General features: G+C 41.1%; 1 protein-coding gene across 4 annotated transcripts in view; it reads right to left on the bottom strand.

The window, feature by feature from the left end:
• Positions 1-15,516, bottom strand: part of TRPC5 (transient receptor potential cation channel subfamily C member 5) — a 103,114-nt gene that overhangs the window by 65,399 nt on the left and 22,199 nt on the right. For all 4 annotated transcript variants that reach the window (XR_006166981.1, XR_006166982.1, XM_042807419.1 and 1 more), the window contains exon 2: positions 6,247-6,645. Coding sequence is in view for 2 of the 4 variants with exons in the window: in XM_042807419.1 (XP_042663353.1) it covers positions 6,247-6,624 (378 nt within the window). In the remaining 2 variants the exon portion in view is untranslated. The remainder of the gene's footprint in view (positions 1-6,246; positions 6,646-15,516) is intronic.

Raw genomic sequence — 15,516 nt, 5'->3', positions numbered from 1 at the left:
ATGACTTAAAAAGTCCTGTCAGGGATTAGCACGGGGCTGACGATACTAACAATGAACTTGTACATCTAATAAGTATGAGCAAGTCTGAAGAAATTAAGGGTTGTCGGGGGTAAGAGCTAAACGTTGCACTGGACTCTGCATACAGGACAAAGAACCCTATGTGAGTAGGAAAATTAAGCTAAATCACATTGTATCATGAAAGTTACTGGATTTGGGCAAGAATAAAATGGTTTAATGCAATGTATAATTTCTGGTTCACAGCAGATTGGCTCTAGGCTGTTGATCTATGATATTTACACAAAGATTAGGGCAGATTTTCACTCATCAGCTCATCTGAAAGGATTCCTGAGGTCAAATTTTAAGTTCACTAATACCATCAAGTGCAGCAACCTTCCACCAGCAGGTATCTGAGGATTAGCAACAAAGACTTCAAACTTGCCTTTTATTCTCTATAGTTTCCTCTTCACAACCATATTCTGTCAGGGTTTATATCTGTAAAGCTCTTTCTTTTGGAAGACGTATCGATAGGTATCTGTTGAGATCTCATTGATTCAGAAGGCCTCTGGACCGTCGAAACAAACTGAATCACAGTCATAAATACTGCGATCCCTTTTCTTTTTATTCTTATTACTGAGGAATTGCATTTGTAGTCCCATCTGTGAACCAGATTAATTTGGAGCCATCTGCCGTGAGCAAATTGCTAATTTTGGCAGATACCAGAGAGATGCTAGTATCATCCTTATGTAAACACTTGATGTCAGCTCTGATTGTTGTGAAGAAAACAGCTATCCGTAAAGGTGCTTATGGCTACACCATGAATGTGTAGTAATTCAGATGACTGATTTACAGCTTCTTTAAGAACAGAAGGAGGGCTCAGCAGTCAGCACAGACTGTGCACTGCAAACACATCCACTGTAGCAAGGCAAAAACTAGTGTGAGATCTGTGCAATCTGAGAGTGCTACCCTGTGAGCTGTGATCCATGTTTAGGGGAGAACTGGGACCACTTCACAGAATTCACAGAAGAGGCTATTAAGAAAATGCTCCTGAAGACTTCATCTGGAGTCAAAGAGAAAATTTGTACTGATATCAGTGGGCTTCAAAATGTCTGGAAATACAACCATTACTAATGATAAATTGATGATGAATCAAATATGTAGGAAAATGTAAATTTTCAGACATGTATTTCCCCTTCTTTGCTGGTGCAGACTCGAGCCTGGCTGAAAACATAACCCACTGTACTGATGTTTATATAATCAAAAAAAAATTTCTGATACGACTTTTAGGAATAAAAGACACCAAAACTCACAGATCAGATAGGTTGGGAGACAGAAGATTTTACTGAAAAAGATAATTTGTTCAACAGGCCTCATATATACATTCCCTTGTGTCTATAGTAGTATTGAATCAAAAAAATTATTCCAACCACATAGGACCCCAGTCAGAGATCTGGTTTTGATGGGTACCTCTAGAATAGTACACAAAGTATTGTTTTGCTATTGTATGTATTGGACCTGCCCTGTGCACAGACAACTTTGCTGTTTTAACGTTCCTACCCCAAATGAGATGAGCCACCTGACCCAAGGAGCCTGGGCCAAAGTCAATATTGCACCTGTGTGTGCTGATTTCTACTATTTCTAATCCAGCCCCACTCTTTCTGATGATTATTCAGTGGTTTGTCATTTTATTTATTTAAATAACATGACACTCATCATGTGGAAGACCTGAGTATGTGTTGCCATGCCAAGCAGTTTGCAGTACACGTATACTACTCTTCTGCCACTATGCAGTACAACATCAGCTTCCTTGCTGTCCCAAAAAGCAAACAGTAACTACCAAATCACCAGATTACGCTAACTTTTATTTCCTGGAGAATACATATTCACTACTACAAATCTCTGCAGGAAAAACAACACTTGCATACCCTCCAGGTTCCACGAATATTAGTTTGTTTTGGTTTTCCCCTTAATACTCATGAATAGGCTGCTTTCTTTCTAAATGTCTGTCATCTATTTGGGGAAAAAGAAACTATCCTATGATTTAAGTGACCAATCAGCAATACAAAGTGACTGGCCAAAGTGAACTATGATTTTTTAAAAAACAAGAAGCTCAGATGATTGATTGAAGTAAATTACATAACAAGTGAACTTGTAAAAATCACAGAACTAGAAAAGCTCTTTTGTTACTTAATCTATTTTGGGTAGGTAATTGAATTTTCCTTTATTTCCCTGAGAAATCAGCTCTTAGTGCTGTGCCAGGTCCAGACCACGTCCCACTGAGGTCAGTAAAGCTCCTACCTACAGTGCGGTGGGTGGGCAGGGCTGGTGCAGCCTGCAGCACTGCATGCTCTGCACACAGGCAGCTTCCATCGCGCTCGGGACCACGCTTGCACACTGATAGTAAAGAAAAAAAAGTGAGAGTGCACCTCAGCATGGTGTGGCATGTTTGATGAGAAGTTAGCTCTGATCTGAAGAAGAGATTGGGTCCTTTAAAGCCTGGGCTTTACTCTTTGTTGAGAGTGAAGCACACCAGCACACCTCTATGGTCTTCCCATGGTAGCAAAATTAAGAAGCTTGCACCACGATGAGACTCACTGAACCCAAAATCTCCCATAGGTGACAGTATATTTCAAAACAGCTGTAACTTTATTAGCCATAGAGTTATTCTGGCTGTACCTGGTGAAGTCTTCTCCCTGGTTTTATCAAGAGACTCACAGAGCTGTACCCCAAACTGTGGCTGGAAGTTGCCAGGACCGGGCAGAACAGATTTGAGGAGAAATTATAAGTTCTTAAAATAGCCCGTGAACCTTGCTTGGTGGTAAACCTAAAAGGAAATACATCTACTATAACACATCACTGTTCAGCACACTCATCTATCATGTGCTTTGTAGCAGCTTTTTGAGAGAGGTGGCTCATGCTCCTGGCTCTCATATGCTCCACATGTAAACAGAGTAATTTCTTTCTCTCCTGAGACACCCCTTACATGCACAGCTGCAGTGTGGGAGAAGCGTGTTGTTATAGTTACTGGCTATGACTTACCCCTGCCATTGTCATGGTATTTTCAGTAAATGGCACTTAAACAGCAGTCTAGCAAAGGTTTGCAGAATAATGACTGCCTACGTTCACTTAATAACAGGACACAAGCATCTCTGCCGCCCAATCTCTTCATCCATTTCTCCCTGTCCCTTATATCATGAATGAGACCCTGATTCTCTTATATAAGGAACACAACAAAGGTCACTTTTTATATTTGAAGTTTTTTTTTTTTTACTTCTGCTCCCTGGAAAGGTCATCATACAGGATAAAAGCAGAGCTCTTCCCCTCAGGCAGCTCTCAAGAGACAGGTATGGAGCACCCAGGACACATCACCTTTTAGAGAGTCTGTGGCTGGTGAGTGAAACTGCTCTCCAGGTCAAGTCTGTATGAGGCCATGGTTTTCTGCCTTGTTCTGGGTGTATCTTTAGCTAGATGCAGTCACTGTAACCCCACAAGAGGCTGGCATAATGCAACCTGTAACATTTTCGGTCAGGATTATGGCACAATGATAAATTGTGGGAATGAGTGAAGATACATGCCCATAAAATTAATTATGCTGAATGATGCTACTCAGCTGCTTTTGAGATGCAAAGACAACAATTAACTGAGCTGACGTGAAGAGACGCAAATAGGAACAGCTCTTCATGCCTGGCAGTTAGAGAAACAAGACTTTGGTATTGAGTCAGATAATAACTTCTCAGAGGCAGACAAGGAACTAACAGGTTTTCACAGACCCCAGACACAGATGAATGAAGGTGATGTACTGAACATTTAAGAGCCAGCAATCAGAAGATGCTTCTTCTGCACCTTTGCCTGGAGTGCAGCAAACAGACAGCCCCTAATTGGAAGCAGCCTGCTATACAAGTCGAGGAGCTGCCTTCACACAGGTTTGTTCAGGCAAACTGAACCTTGTGTACATTTAATGAATAGGTAACACTAAACCTTATGTATAAGAAGTGCTGTGAGACTATCTTACAAATTTCTCAGCCAGACGGAAACCATTCCATGAAGTGTGAATTTTTGTTCCTACACAATGAAAAAAGCAGATTTTCAATATGTTTTAGAACATATAAGTAGCTGATGAGGACAAAGCTCTGCTAATCTGATTTATGAGGTGCTTTTTGTGAAAGAAAGTAGGTATGGGATTCCCAAGGGAGTTTCCGAGAAAGGCTCCAGCAAAGATAATCACTGAATGTATATCAATACTGCTGTGGAATTAGCATCAGGAACTTGTGTTCTGAAAGCCCTCCTTTATTAGCTTTGTGATTTGACAAGATTACCAACTTTGTCACAACTTCACTTAACTAAGTGATTCTTTTGATTGAATGTTATATGTGAAATTAATGTTAATTACCATCACTGCATGAACAATCAGTGAAACTGCTGAAATGGAAGTCCAGTCCTGCAGCCCTCTACCAGCAAACACTTCCTGCAGTCTACAGAAAAGCCTGACCACAGCCAGGGAAGTTAATCCTAGTTTGTATGTAAAATCTTGCATGAAGGCAGTACTAGTCTAAAATGTACTGATGAAATCTGGTCTTGTAACAAACCTCATAAATAAAGCTGAAACTGGCACTGCATCTCTTCTCCCACACACATGTTCTCCTTCAAGTTGTAAACTTCACAGCAGACACAAACCTAGCTACAGAAGGATAGCTGCACACTGGCACAGCGAGAGAGGAAAATGAAACGGACCTACTATGAAATGTATCGCTGAAGTAGAGACATTGGAGCTGAATCTGAGCTGCAATAAATCAATCTTATTTCATGGACTTCTGTCTCTGTCCAGTTAAGCCAGCAAGGCTGTGAATTTGAGTGGACACAAGTTTTGGTATTCAAGAGATCTTACAGAAATCCACATGAATCCCATCGGTTGCTTTCCATGACATTTCAGGAGAAACTTGTCATTTAATCTGCAATAATTATTGGCAGTTCCTCATGCTACTGAAAAAACCTTCTAATCTACTTTCTGTCCTGTTGGTCTAAAGGATGGTCAAACTTTCTAGAGGACCAAGAAAAAAAATGGCTTATTCTCCATGTATTTTGCTACTTATATCTTGTCAGACTAAAACCCAGTACTAACATTCCAATTTTTATGTCTGATAGAAGAGATTCTTCATTTCTCTAATGCTTAAACCACACATTAGAATCCCATTGCTACAGATAATGCTACTGCTTCTAAGTACTAAACTGAGCACTCTTAAATGTTGTCAGGGTTGATGCTTATTGTTTGCTTTGGCTACATAAAATTACTATTGAAAAACTCTGTACTAAGTGGCCTATCCGTTGAAAACATTTTCTTCTATGATTGACTGGAATTTATAATTTTCTTCTTTCACACACAGAAGGATATGTTCAAGTAGATTTCAAAACAAGGCTTGATATATAAGGATTATTCAAGTTTTGAATGTTCCTTTCTAAGCAGTGAACATGCAAAAACTGTCAGTGGTCAGTAATGTATATGAACTATGCTAGCTATTGGTAGTAGTACATGCAAATGAGAAGAAGCAAAAAAAGAAAAGTTACAGTCTGATATGTGACACTTGAAGTGACAGCAATCAGAATTTGTGTTTTTTCACAAAGATCCTTATGTAACTTACTGATGGCTCTGTAGCTAAGGATCCTTCCTACAAGTCATAGTTGTTCCATTGCTCAGATATATAGCAGCTTAGCTCATGCTGTAACATTATGTATTGCCTCAGCATTTCTGAACTAGAGCTCTCTGGAGATAGAGGCCGAGATGATATGTCTATACTATGGCAAAGTACTGAAACCTAGCAGACTGTTTGCTTGCTTACAGTTATTTATAAGCTTGTGTGTTTTCAGGATTTACTTATGGAAAGCAATTCCACTTAATACCAGTACAACAGCATGGCAATAGTTCATATTTATAGATTGTAATATACTTTCAGACAGCCCCAAATTCCTTTACAAAGTGCACGTCTATAAATCAGTATGTTCACAAACAGTGTAAGACTGAAAAGAACACTGAGTGAAATTGAAAATGCTGAGTATTTAAGTCAGGCAGAACATGTTTGCTCAGACTGGAAAGTTATCATCCAAACAGGTCTGCCCATGTCTACTCTGGGCATTTAAAGCAATGGACCTACAGTAAAGACGTTGTTTTATGACTCCTGCACACACCATTCTGTGCAGTACCACTTTCCTAATGCAGAATAATAGCTTGAAACTGAGCTGGAACACTCAACTAACCTGTTTTTCACCACTTGGCTTCCTGTAATTCAGCAGCAGCTCCACAGCTCCCACCACTTCTTTCCGTATTGCATACAGCAGAGCATCTCCCACGTACACACTGTGGCTCAAAAGCAGCTCCATGATCTCCAGATTTTCATTCTCTATGGCTATTAAAAGGGCACTGCGACCAAGAGGATCCATACAGTTAATGTTGATGTTGTAGTAGATCTCTGCCTCTTGCAAGGCATGTTTCACACTGGCATAGTCCCCCTTCTCCACAGCGCTGAGGTAGGCCTTCTCTTCCACTGAGAGCTCTGCCTCCGCTCGCACGATCTGTAATGGGATCCGATCTCTGTACGGTGAATAGTTTACCTTTTTGTAGTATAGCTGGGCCATTGTTCATACTGACCGGGCAACCTATGGAGGGAGAAGAATCATGCATAAGTGACAAAAGAGACAAGCAACCCCTATCTGTTCCTCACAGGGGACAAATTTCCAAAGGTCCATTGCAGTATCAGCTTCTGATCCCTTTTTAAGTTGTTTTATTCTCAACACAGTGACTGTAACACCCCCTGAGCAACACACCACATTAAAGGGCTACCGGAAAAAATAAAGTTTACACTACTGCTCAGAAGAGGTATGCAGAATGGCAGACACTCAGTATATTTTTAGCTCTGGTTTGAGCACTGCCATTGATAGTGCAGAAGCATGATCTTGTTTATGGATCATGTATAGCATGTGCAAATAGGTGGATTTCACATCTTTGCTTTATCTCCTGCTCCATGTTTTTTTCACTTCCCTCCTTTTTCACTGCTGAGCCAGGTCCTTAGCATCTCTGAATTGTCAGTGATGGGAGCTGCTGATTTACACCCTCCTATTTACAGTAATAAGATTTATTTTGATTATTTTTGCTGCTTCTTCTCTGCTTCCATCTCTTAAAATAGGTTTTTATTTTTCCCTAATGTTTATTCTTTGACTAGGTCACAGTTTTATTTTTAAAGCTTGCATGTTTTTAAACGTATTTTCTCACTCTCCTCATTTATAAATAGGACCTAAAGACAGGCTGATGTAGAAAGCCACCACCCTTGCTCTCCAGAGGCCCTGATGTTGTTTATGGTCTAGGAAAAGAAGTAAATCTTGCCCTGGAACAAGTGTAGCAAACTGAATTAATTGCTCTTCCTTCCCATGGCTCAAAGAGCCTAGCAGGTGACTGAAGATATAGGAAACAGGGGCTGGACAGGTACTTACATGTAAGCAAAAAAGGAGCTATGCTTAGCTACCTCTGTTTGGCATCGATAAACCACACCAAATCAGGAGCAGGGGACACCAGCAGCTGTAACTAATTGGATGACTTATTCCATCTCCTTGCCCAAAGCTCAGTGGTTTCCTGCAGCAAATTAGCCAGAGTTTTGTTCCATTTTACTGCCCTATCCAGGGGAAAGAGGAGGTTTTCATAAAGAGATAATGAGAAAGAGGATCTTGTGGTTCAGGTGCTGAACCAGGATGAGACGCCATGGGTTCTGTTTTTACCATCCCACTGCATGCCATAAGGCAACCATGTTCAGCAGAGCCAATTTGCATTTTGCCTTCAGCTCCAGTGTAACCAGGCCCAGCGCGGTGGGAGTAGGTGGATCTGAGCTCCAGCCCAGCTGACACTGCAAAATAGTGGGTGGTTGTAGCATACAGCAAAGTTACATCTGCGAATTTCCTGGGGAGCCAGAGATCTGTAACAAGGAGTTTGGCATCTCAAAAAATGTGGTCTCTTAGTATCCTGGTTTCCTACAAGTATGAGAAAAGTTTTTGTTTGTTACATTTCCAGAGTTACAGCTCTCTGCAGAAATGCTTCCGCCTAAAGACATGTAGGAAGGTATTAGAGGCAAAGGGATCTATGATCTGAACAGAAACCATCATAAATAAATAGATTAGCTGATTTTCTATGGAAACGTTATGCCACTAAAGCTTTTAGAACTGAGGAATGATCATGAGTGACTTAGGAGCTTGAAGTCTCAATATACTACGTGTATAAACAACTACTCTTTCAAAAAGACCAAGGCTCACAGGTCATTTTTCAAATTTTGTTTTTGAAAATGTTATCCCAGAGGGGTCCAGCCAATTCCCACTGAATACTGACAAGACACAAAAGCATGCAGAACAGGTCTGAAAACAAGTAAGGACCAAAGAGATCTTTGGGAAAGTAAGGATAAGCCCAGATGAGAAGGGAAATTTTGTCCTCGTGTGACAATCCAGCTCACAGGAGCAGGGAACATCACCCAGTGGGACTGGTGGCAGAGGACAGCAGCCGCTGTGTGGAGGTCTCCAGGGGGTAATCTGTTGGCTCCAAAAAACCCGAGGCATTCGGGTGACAAGTGCAGCTGCTAAAGTGGAACTGGGTATTTTTCATTGCTCTTCAGTTTAATTGAATGTTTTGTAGATGGTGAGTAACATTTGCAATGCGTTATAACAAATGTCACCTTATGAAACATTGTGCCAGAATTGGATCCCTTTCCAACAATTTTGTAGAAAGAAAAGAAAGCTTCAGATATCTTCACTTCTCAGTGAGATCTCACCTCCCAGTACAACCCCAGTCCAAGAAAGCACTTTGTTAATACTTCAACCACATAAGAAGCTGCAATAAAACCAAACAGGAAAGATTAATGATTTGCCCTAAATTCTTCTCATGCCATCATCTGCATAGCCTAACACACACACTGTTGACTGGGTTTGGAAAAGATAGCATGCAGCATCAAAACAAATATATGTCTGCCTGGATTACATGGAAGATTTCGGCAAAACCTTTAGCTGTTGAGCTGTCCCTCAGCCTGAGATCCAGCACAATTACAGATGGACTTTCCAAACCCGATGTCCTTCTCTTCCAAAACTGGCTAACGGTGCATCAGTCAAATGTGGATGGAATGAACGAAACCAAGGGTCACTGCTCTCTAGCTGTCTCTTCCCAATACCACCAGTCTCCTGGAGGCAGCATCTCTTGGTGAAAGCAACAGACAGTGTGGTAGACCCTAGACCACTTGTTTGTCCCAGAGTGGTACTGTCTCCTGCTTAACAATTAGAAAATGCCAAAAATACTGATGAAATCCAGGTAAGAAAAGGGGTAGGCAATTCATGGTGCCTAGAGAGAAGAAACAATGAAGTACTTGAAAGGTAGTGAAAATTGAAACATAGCCACATTAATATTTTGGAATCCTTGCAGATGGCCTGAAAAATGCACATTTTCCATATGAATTCTCTTCACAGAGAGGCATTTTCTGCTACTTGAGTTAATATTTGGGGCAAAGGAAATTTTTTCGAGTCCATGCCTGATTGCAGAGGACTGGCTACTGCAGTGATGATAACTGCAGCACAAACAGGTGCAAAAAAACTAAAAGAACCACATAACAAACTAAACAAGGGGAAGAGGACTTACCACTCAGTTTGGACTCTATCACCTCTCTCCAGTTGGGTCACCCTTCTCCCTGAACTGTTACTCCAAATCTTCAAGCCATTTCAGCCTGACACCACTTCTATGTTGCCTGGCACAGAAACAAGAGCTTTAGCCCCTGAAAAGCAGCCATAGCTGGCAGAAACAGTTTGTCTGGTTTGGGGAAGGAAGGATTCCAGACACATTACTTTGTCTGATAACACAAAATGGTTTTTCTATCCCTGCAAAAATTTCTCTGCATCTTCCAACACTCAGTTCAGACATATTTATCCTCTCTGTCAACAGGGCCACTTTTTTCCCTCTGAAGAGTGGGATGGCATCACAGCTGACACAGGTGGGTTTGTTGGGATCTCCTGCTGCCTGCTTTCAGACTGGACTCTTGGGATGGACCTGTCACAATCACAAGGGAATGGTATTACTTCAGTCGAGGACTGAAAACAATGGCTTTTGCTGAAAACTAAGAATTGCGTTTATATATGTCACCATCTGTAAGAAATCTACAGTCAGCACACTCTAGAGACACTGCACTGTCCTCAACACCCTTGTGTGTCTCCCACCCTGGATCATGACTTGTACTCAAATAAATAATCAGTTCATCACACTGATGTATCATGCCCAGGCGAAGCACAGATCGCTTCAGCACCAAGGGGGAGCAGACAACGGAAAGAATTGAAATTAGCTTTCCTTTCTAATGTTTCTTGTTGGAGAGAGAACATAATGAAAATTGCATAAAGTTTAGAGCTATGTGTGACAGCACAGAAAAAGGCAAGGGGGGGGCAGCCTGAGCGATGTGTAAGCGGCAGACAGGAGAGGGCAAGGAGGAAGAAGAGCCAGGGGAGCTGCACTGAATAGTAGACATTAGTTAGAGATGTGGTTAATTAAGACAGACATGAAAAGGTCATTCAGCAGCACTGCCCTTTGCCATTAAGAATTTCATGAGTTTTCTCTACAAATTTTTTAAGGATGTGTTAGCAGTTGAACATTCCCTCACTTACCACTTTGTACACACAACACACTCCCACATGCCACTGTCTCACGGGAATCAGAATGACCTGTATGAAATGGGATGAGTATAACTGAAAGGGTGGGAGCCAGTGCCGGTTTACATCCGTGTAGTCTTTATAAAATAGGACCTTCTTGGATTTTATTTGCTTTTATCATCATTTGACTTTTCATGATGCTGATTAAGAGGTGGAAAAACACCATTGCTCCTGATTGCCGAGCTCCCTGTGTAGTGGAAGCAGCAGAGACTTGTAGAGGTATTGAATTTAGGTATCAGAGCTCATCGCTCCCAGCTGAGCTGAGCACCTGACTACCCAAGGAACAAATCAAATACTGGATCTTGAACACAAGATCAATAGACAAGAGCTACCTTTCCCACTTGATGGGACTCAGTACGAGCAGCCAACTCACATCACACATTAGAGCAGACAACAAAACACCCCATCTGCCAAGTTGCAAATAGAGCGGTTGGTTGTTCCCTCCTACTGGAGATTCACTCTGACACATGTTGGCAAAACTGTGTGTGTGGCTTTAAATGTCACTACATCTTCTCTCTCGGATCTGCAGAAGGGTTTATGTGCTGGAAAGCCTGCCTGTATTTTCCAGTTGTATCACTCCAATAAAAGAACTGATATCTTGCCATACATCTTACTTCACTGCTTCCCTCCATCCTTCTCTCCAAGGCTGTTTTTCCTTTTTAGTATTTCAGGGAAAGTAATTTCCTCATTTTGGATTTCTAATCTGGACTTCAGGTCTGAAAATCATGGACCATAACTGCTAAAACAGCCTGAATTTCACTATTCTCAGAGGCTGTGTGCTCAGTGATATTGATCTTTTTTAAAAAGGTTATAAACCTGAGTTATGAAATAGTCCAAAAGGGCCACTTAGGTAAATAATATTACATGTAGTTAATAGACCAATTGAATTTGTGATTGGATCCTTCTTTTAAGTGCTCTGAATCTTATTTACTAACAGTGCCTGACTGAGCTTATACCTCCCACACTTTGAGGAAATAAAACTGACTTTGTAACATTCTGCAATTCCTTTTTTTCTGCAAAGATACCCTCTTGTTCCAGAAAATTGCTTTTTCCATGGAGTTCAGTGGGAACCAGATTACAACCTTAAGTCTCACTGCTTCTTGTGATGTCTCTGCATCACACTCACCACCTTTTTGGTCAGAAGCAAAAATTTTTCCTAATGCCTTTAAATGCAAGAAGAGCCACTACTGAATAAATGTGCCACCTCAGAAGTATTTTAGAATTATAAAATTGCACTGACCTTCCGGTGTATGCGGCTGTGTAAATTCCCTTTAGCAAAGGCCCCACGATGTCAGGAAGTTTATATTCAGCTCGTAAGTTATGTAAGATATATCATTCCCCTGGAATAAGTGCTTTCCAAAACTTGCAGGGTTGCAGTACAACACAAAAAGGAGAAACTGACAGCTAATAAAATTGGAGATGAGTAATCTAGTTTCACTGCCCAAGATGAGTGAAAGGGAGAGCACTAATAGAGTATGTGATAAAAATGCAAGGCTGCAGTCGTTCATGATTCACATTGGAAGATATGTCCTTAGAAGATGCAGAGAAAAATTCTCCTTAGAACGTTTTTCACTCGTCATCACTTCAGGCGTAGTTAAGAATACATACAGTCACTGGGGTACTGCATGTAACCTTCTAATCTGAGAAGTGTTTGTAAAAGAAGACAACCTCAAACTTCAGATTATAAATTTACAGAAGCCAAAAGAAAATTCTTTGCCAGTAACTCAAAATGTCATAATTTGACTCAAGTCCCAGCTGCAATTCTTAACTTCCTGGGGATGGTGACAATTATCAGATATATATGTTTGATTTGGAAAGGCCAACTCTTCGGTATAATTCTCTTCCGCTGCATAATCAATTGATGAGTCATGACCAACCGCATATGGGTGTATATATATATATATATGTATATATAAACATATCATTACAAAAGATACTGTGTATGTAGTATGCTTGGAAATACTGTTGGTCTTAAGAAAGTACCTGTTCCTCTCCGAGCAATCGGTGGTTCTAACTAAAATTTAGGAATCAATCTCAGTTCTCAGTGTTCTGGCTTTTGGATGCTCAATCATGTCAGTCCAGGACATCTACAAGGCCACCTAATGCTGGAGGCTGGAAATCTTGGCACAGCTGAATTCTCTACTAGATGAATAAGTTCTCTCTGCTGGACACAGCCTGACTGAGAGCCAGCATGACTCTGTAGCACAAACTTGCCCAGGAAGTAAAGAGCATCGCAAAATTTGCCATTTTCCATTCCATGTGCAAAGCAATTGGTTTAACCTTGCCTCCTCAAGCAGAGGAGCACAACTACATATGTATATCAAAGGAAAATAACAAATCACAACACTGTACCACATATGCTTAAACCTACAGGGAGAACCTAAAAGCCAGCATGTAACAGATGTGAATCATGTTGTCTTGGTGAGGAGTTGAAGGGGTCTCCCATGCTCTAGTGATGACTAGAGCAGAAGAACCTAAAGAAAATAACACAGTGAAACTGGCCTCGGTGTCAGGCTGAGCTCTACAGGCCTGAAACACCCCTCGGGTTTCGCAGGGGGTTTTGTAGATGCAAGGCTCCACCCCGCCATACTTCTGCAGAATCAAAGTCAGCTAGTTGGTAGCCAAGGCTGGTATTCAGGATGGAAAATGAAGGTTTAATTTTGGAGAGATAGAAAGTTCCATTATGACTATACTCATCTGCAGACGCAAGTAAGGAAAATTTGCAGGAAAAGACTTCTGCATTTGTTATATCTAACTGCTGTAGTTGGAAACAAAACTGACAAGTTTGCCAGCACACAAGCCCTTCTTCACACCTGGACTGACCTGACTACAGAGAAAATTCACATCATAAACCTAACCATTTAAGAAGATGAGGCATTTTATACTTCTTGCTTTCCTCCTCAAGCCAAGCATAATTTTTTTTGTCCTGTTCTTGCTCAGTTTCTCTACTGAACCTTCTGCTTAAGCACTTGAGTCCTTCATAGTGCCAGGGACAGGGGCTTCAGAGGAGCAGGGTGTTCTCAGAAGGCTTTTTGAGCTGTAGAGGTGGGCTACCACTGATTCACTGCTAGCAATAATCACCTGTAGCAACCCAGAAAAGTTATTCTTCTCTCTTTTGCTCCTAACAGTTCTCCATCCTCCATCTCCCACCTGCTGAGCTTGATGTTCTCTTCAGCAGAACTGTATTTCAAGAAGGTGCTGTCCAGACTTTTAAATTTTATATATCTGTGACTTAAATAAAATAGTTTATTTTCAATGTGTATTTTAGTGTATTTTAAAATACACGGTGTAACAACATTTCAGTAGATAGGCAATCACTACATTTTGTGGGCAGGCTGCTTAATTCATCCAAATGAGTAATGCCCTGAGTTTTAACAGTGCATGGGAAAACAATTCTCTGGGAAACTCTGCTTTGCCACAGAGGAAAAAGATTTGTACGCACCTGGCTCAGCTCAGCACATTTCTGTTACCACTCCGCCATTGCACATGACTCTTAAGGCCTCTTGCCTGAACAGGATGTACTGGCATCATTCAAGGGTGAAAGTCACCAAGGAAACAGTATTAAGAAACCCCTAGTTTATGTTATAACCTTCATTAGCTTCAGTCTGGTTGCACAGAAGTTGCAGCATTTCATATTAATCTGGATAAATCCTAGGTATATGCGCTGAAACCAGAATCCATTATAGCTTGTAAGCAAGCTGGTATGAGGCTGCTCAACCTTCTACTCTGCAAGTAAATTCAAACAACAAACAGTACCCTTTCTTGGGAAATGACAACAAAAGCTAATACCAAGCTTGTCTGAATTTATCAAACAATAAATTCATTCTATGCACACATGTATACTGTTTGCACTCCAGGAAAGTTGCTAATACGTTTGACTTCAAAGTGCTTTCTCTGGTCTCTGGGCAATAATAACCATGACATCTACTGCTTGCTGTTGTGATCCACACAGCCTAAGCAGCCATGCAGAACATGGGCCAATAGTCAGCCCTGGGTTCAGGGCAGTATCCTTGTCTATCTCCAGCTCTGCCAGTGTGGTCTTTGCAGGGTCTAGGTAGCCCAGATTTGGTTTCACCTCTCCTGAAAGCAACACACAACTTCCAGCATGTCTTAATGGAAAGGATGACAGAAAAAACTTCTGGTGTAGAGCCAACTGCTCTTATTTGGGAGGCAGAGGGAGGGGGGAGTATTGACCCATCCCTGGAGTATTTCAGAATTGCCTCAACAAAAATCAGTCTGGGCTACTAAAATGACTTTCTGGTGATGGAATAGCTGCAGCACATGCCTTTAGCTACTATTACAATGAAGTATTTACAGTTTGTAATTCTTCCACTTCTTTCCATACAGCCATCACCCAGGTGTGAATAAATAAAAATGTACCATTGTAAGAAGCCTAGTAAAAAAGAACGCCCCGGAATATATTCACAGTGTGCATCTTTGCAAATACAGACAAGACAGAAAGCTCATTTTATCTGTCTGACGTCACTGCTCTGTCCCTTACTCTTTTGAGATGGGCTATCTATTAATTTTCCACCATCTAATAACAAAAAAGAGATGTCAACTGAACTGAGATATACTGTCAAGCAAGCCACCCCGTTGTCTTAACTGCTAATGCAGCACTAATGTGGCATGGCATCATTATAATTTCTGTGCTCTATGTCCACTGTTTTTGCGTCTGCTGCTTGTAATCTCTAGCTGCTGTAGCTATTGAAGAGATGTTTTTTTTTGCCTGTTCCCACTCTTGCTCAGTGAATGTTGTAATCGTTTCTTCAATCAACAAGATAATCTGTGAACATCATCTCTAGGAGAGCT

Source organism: Tyto alba, unplaced genomic scaffold, assembly GCF_018691265.1.
Source record: "Tyto alba isolate M040663 unplaced genomic scaffold, T.alba_DEE_v4.0 Super-Scaffold_5, whole genome shotgun sequence".
NCBI classification, from domain to species: Eukaryota; Metazoa; Chordata; class Aves; order Strigiformes; family Tytonidae; genus Tyto; species Tyto alba.
This window is presented reverse-complemented; position numbering and strand designations above follow the sequence as displayed.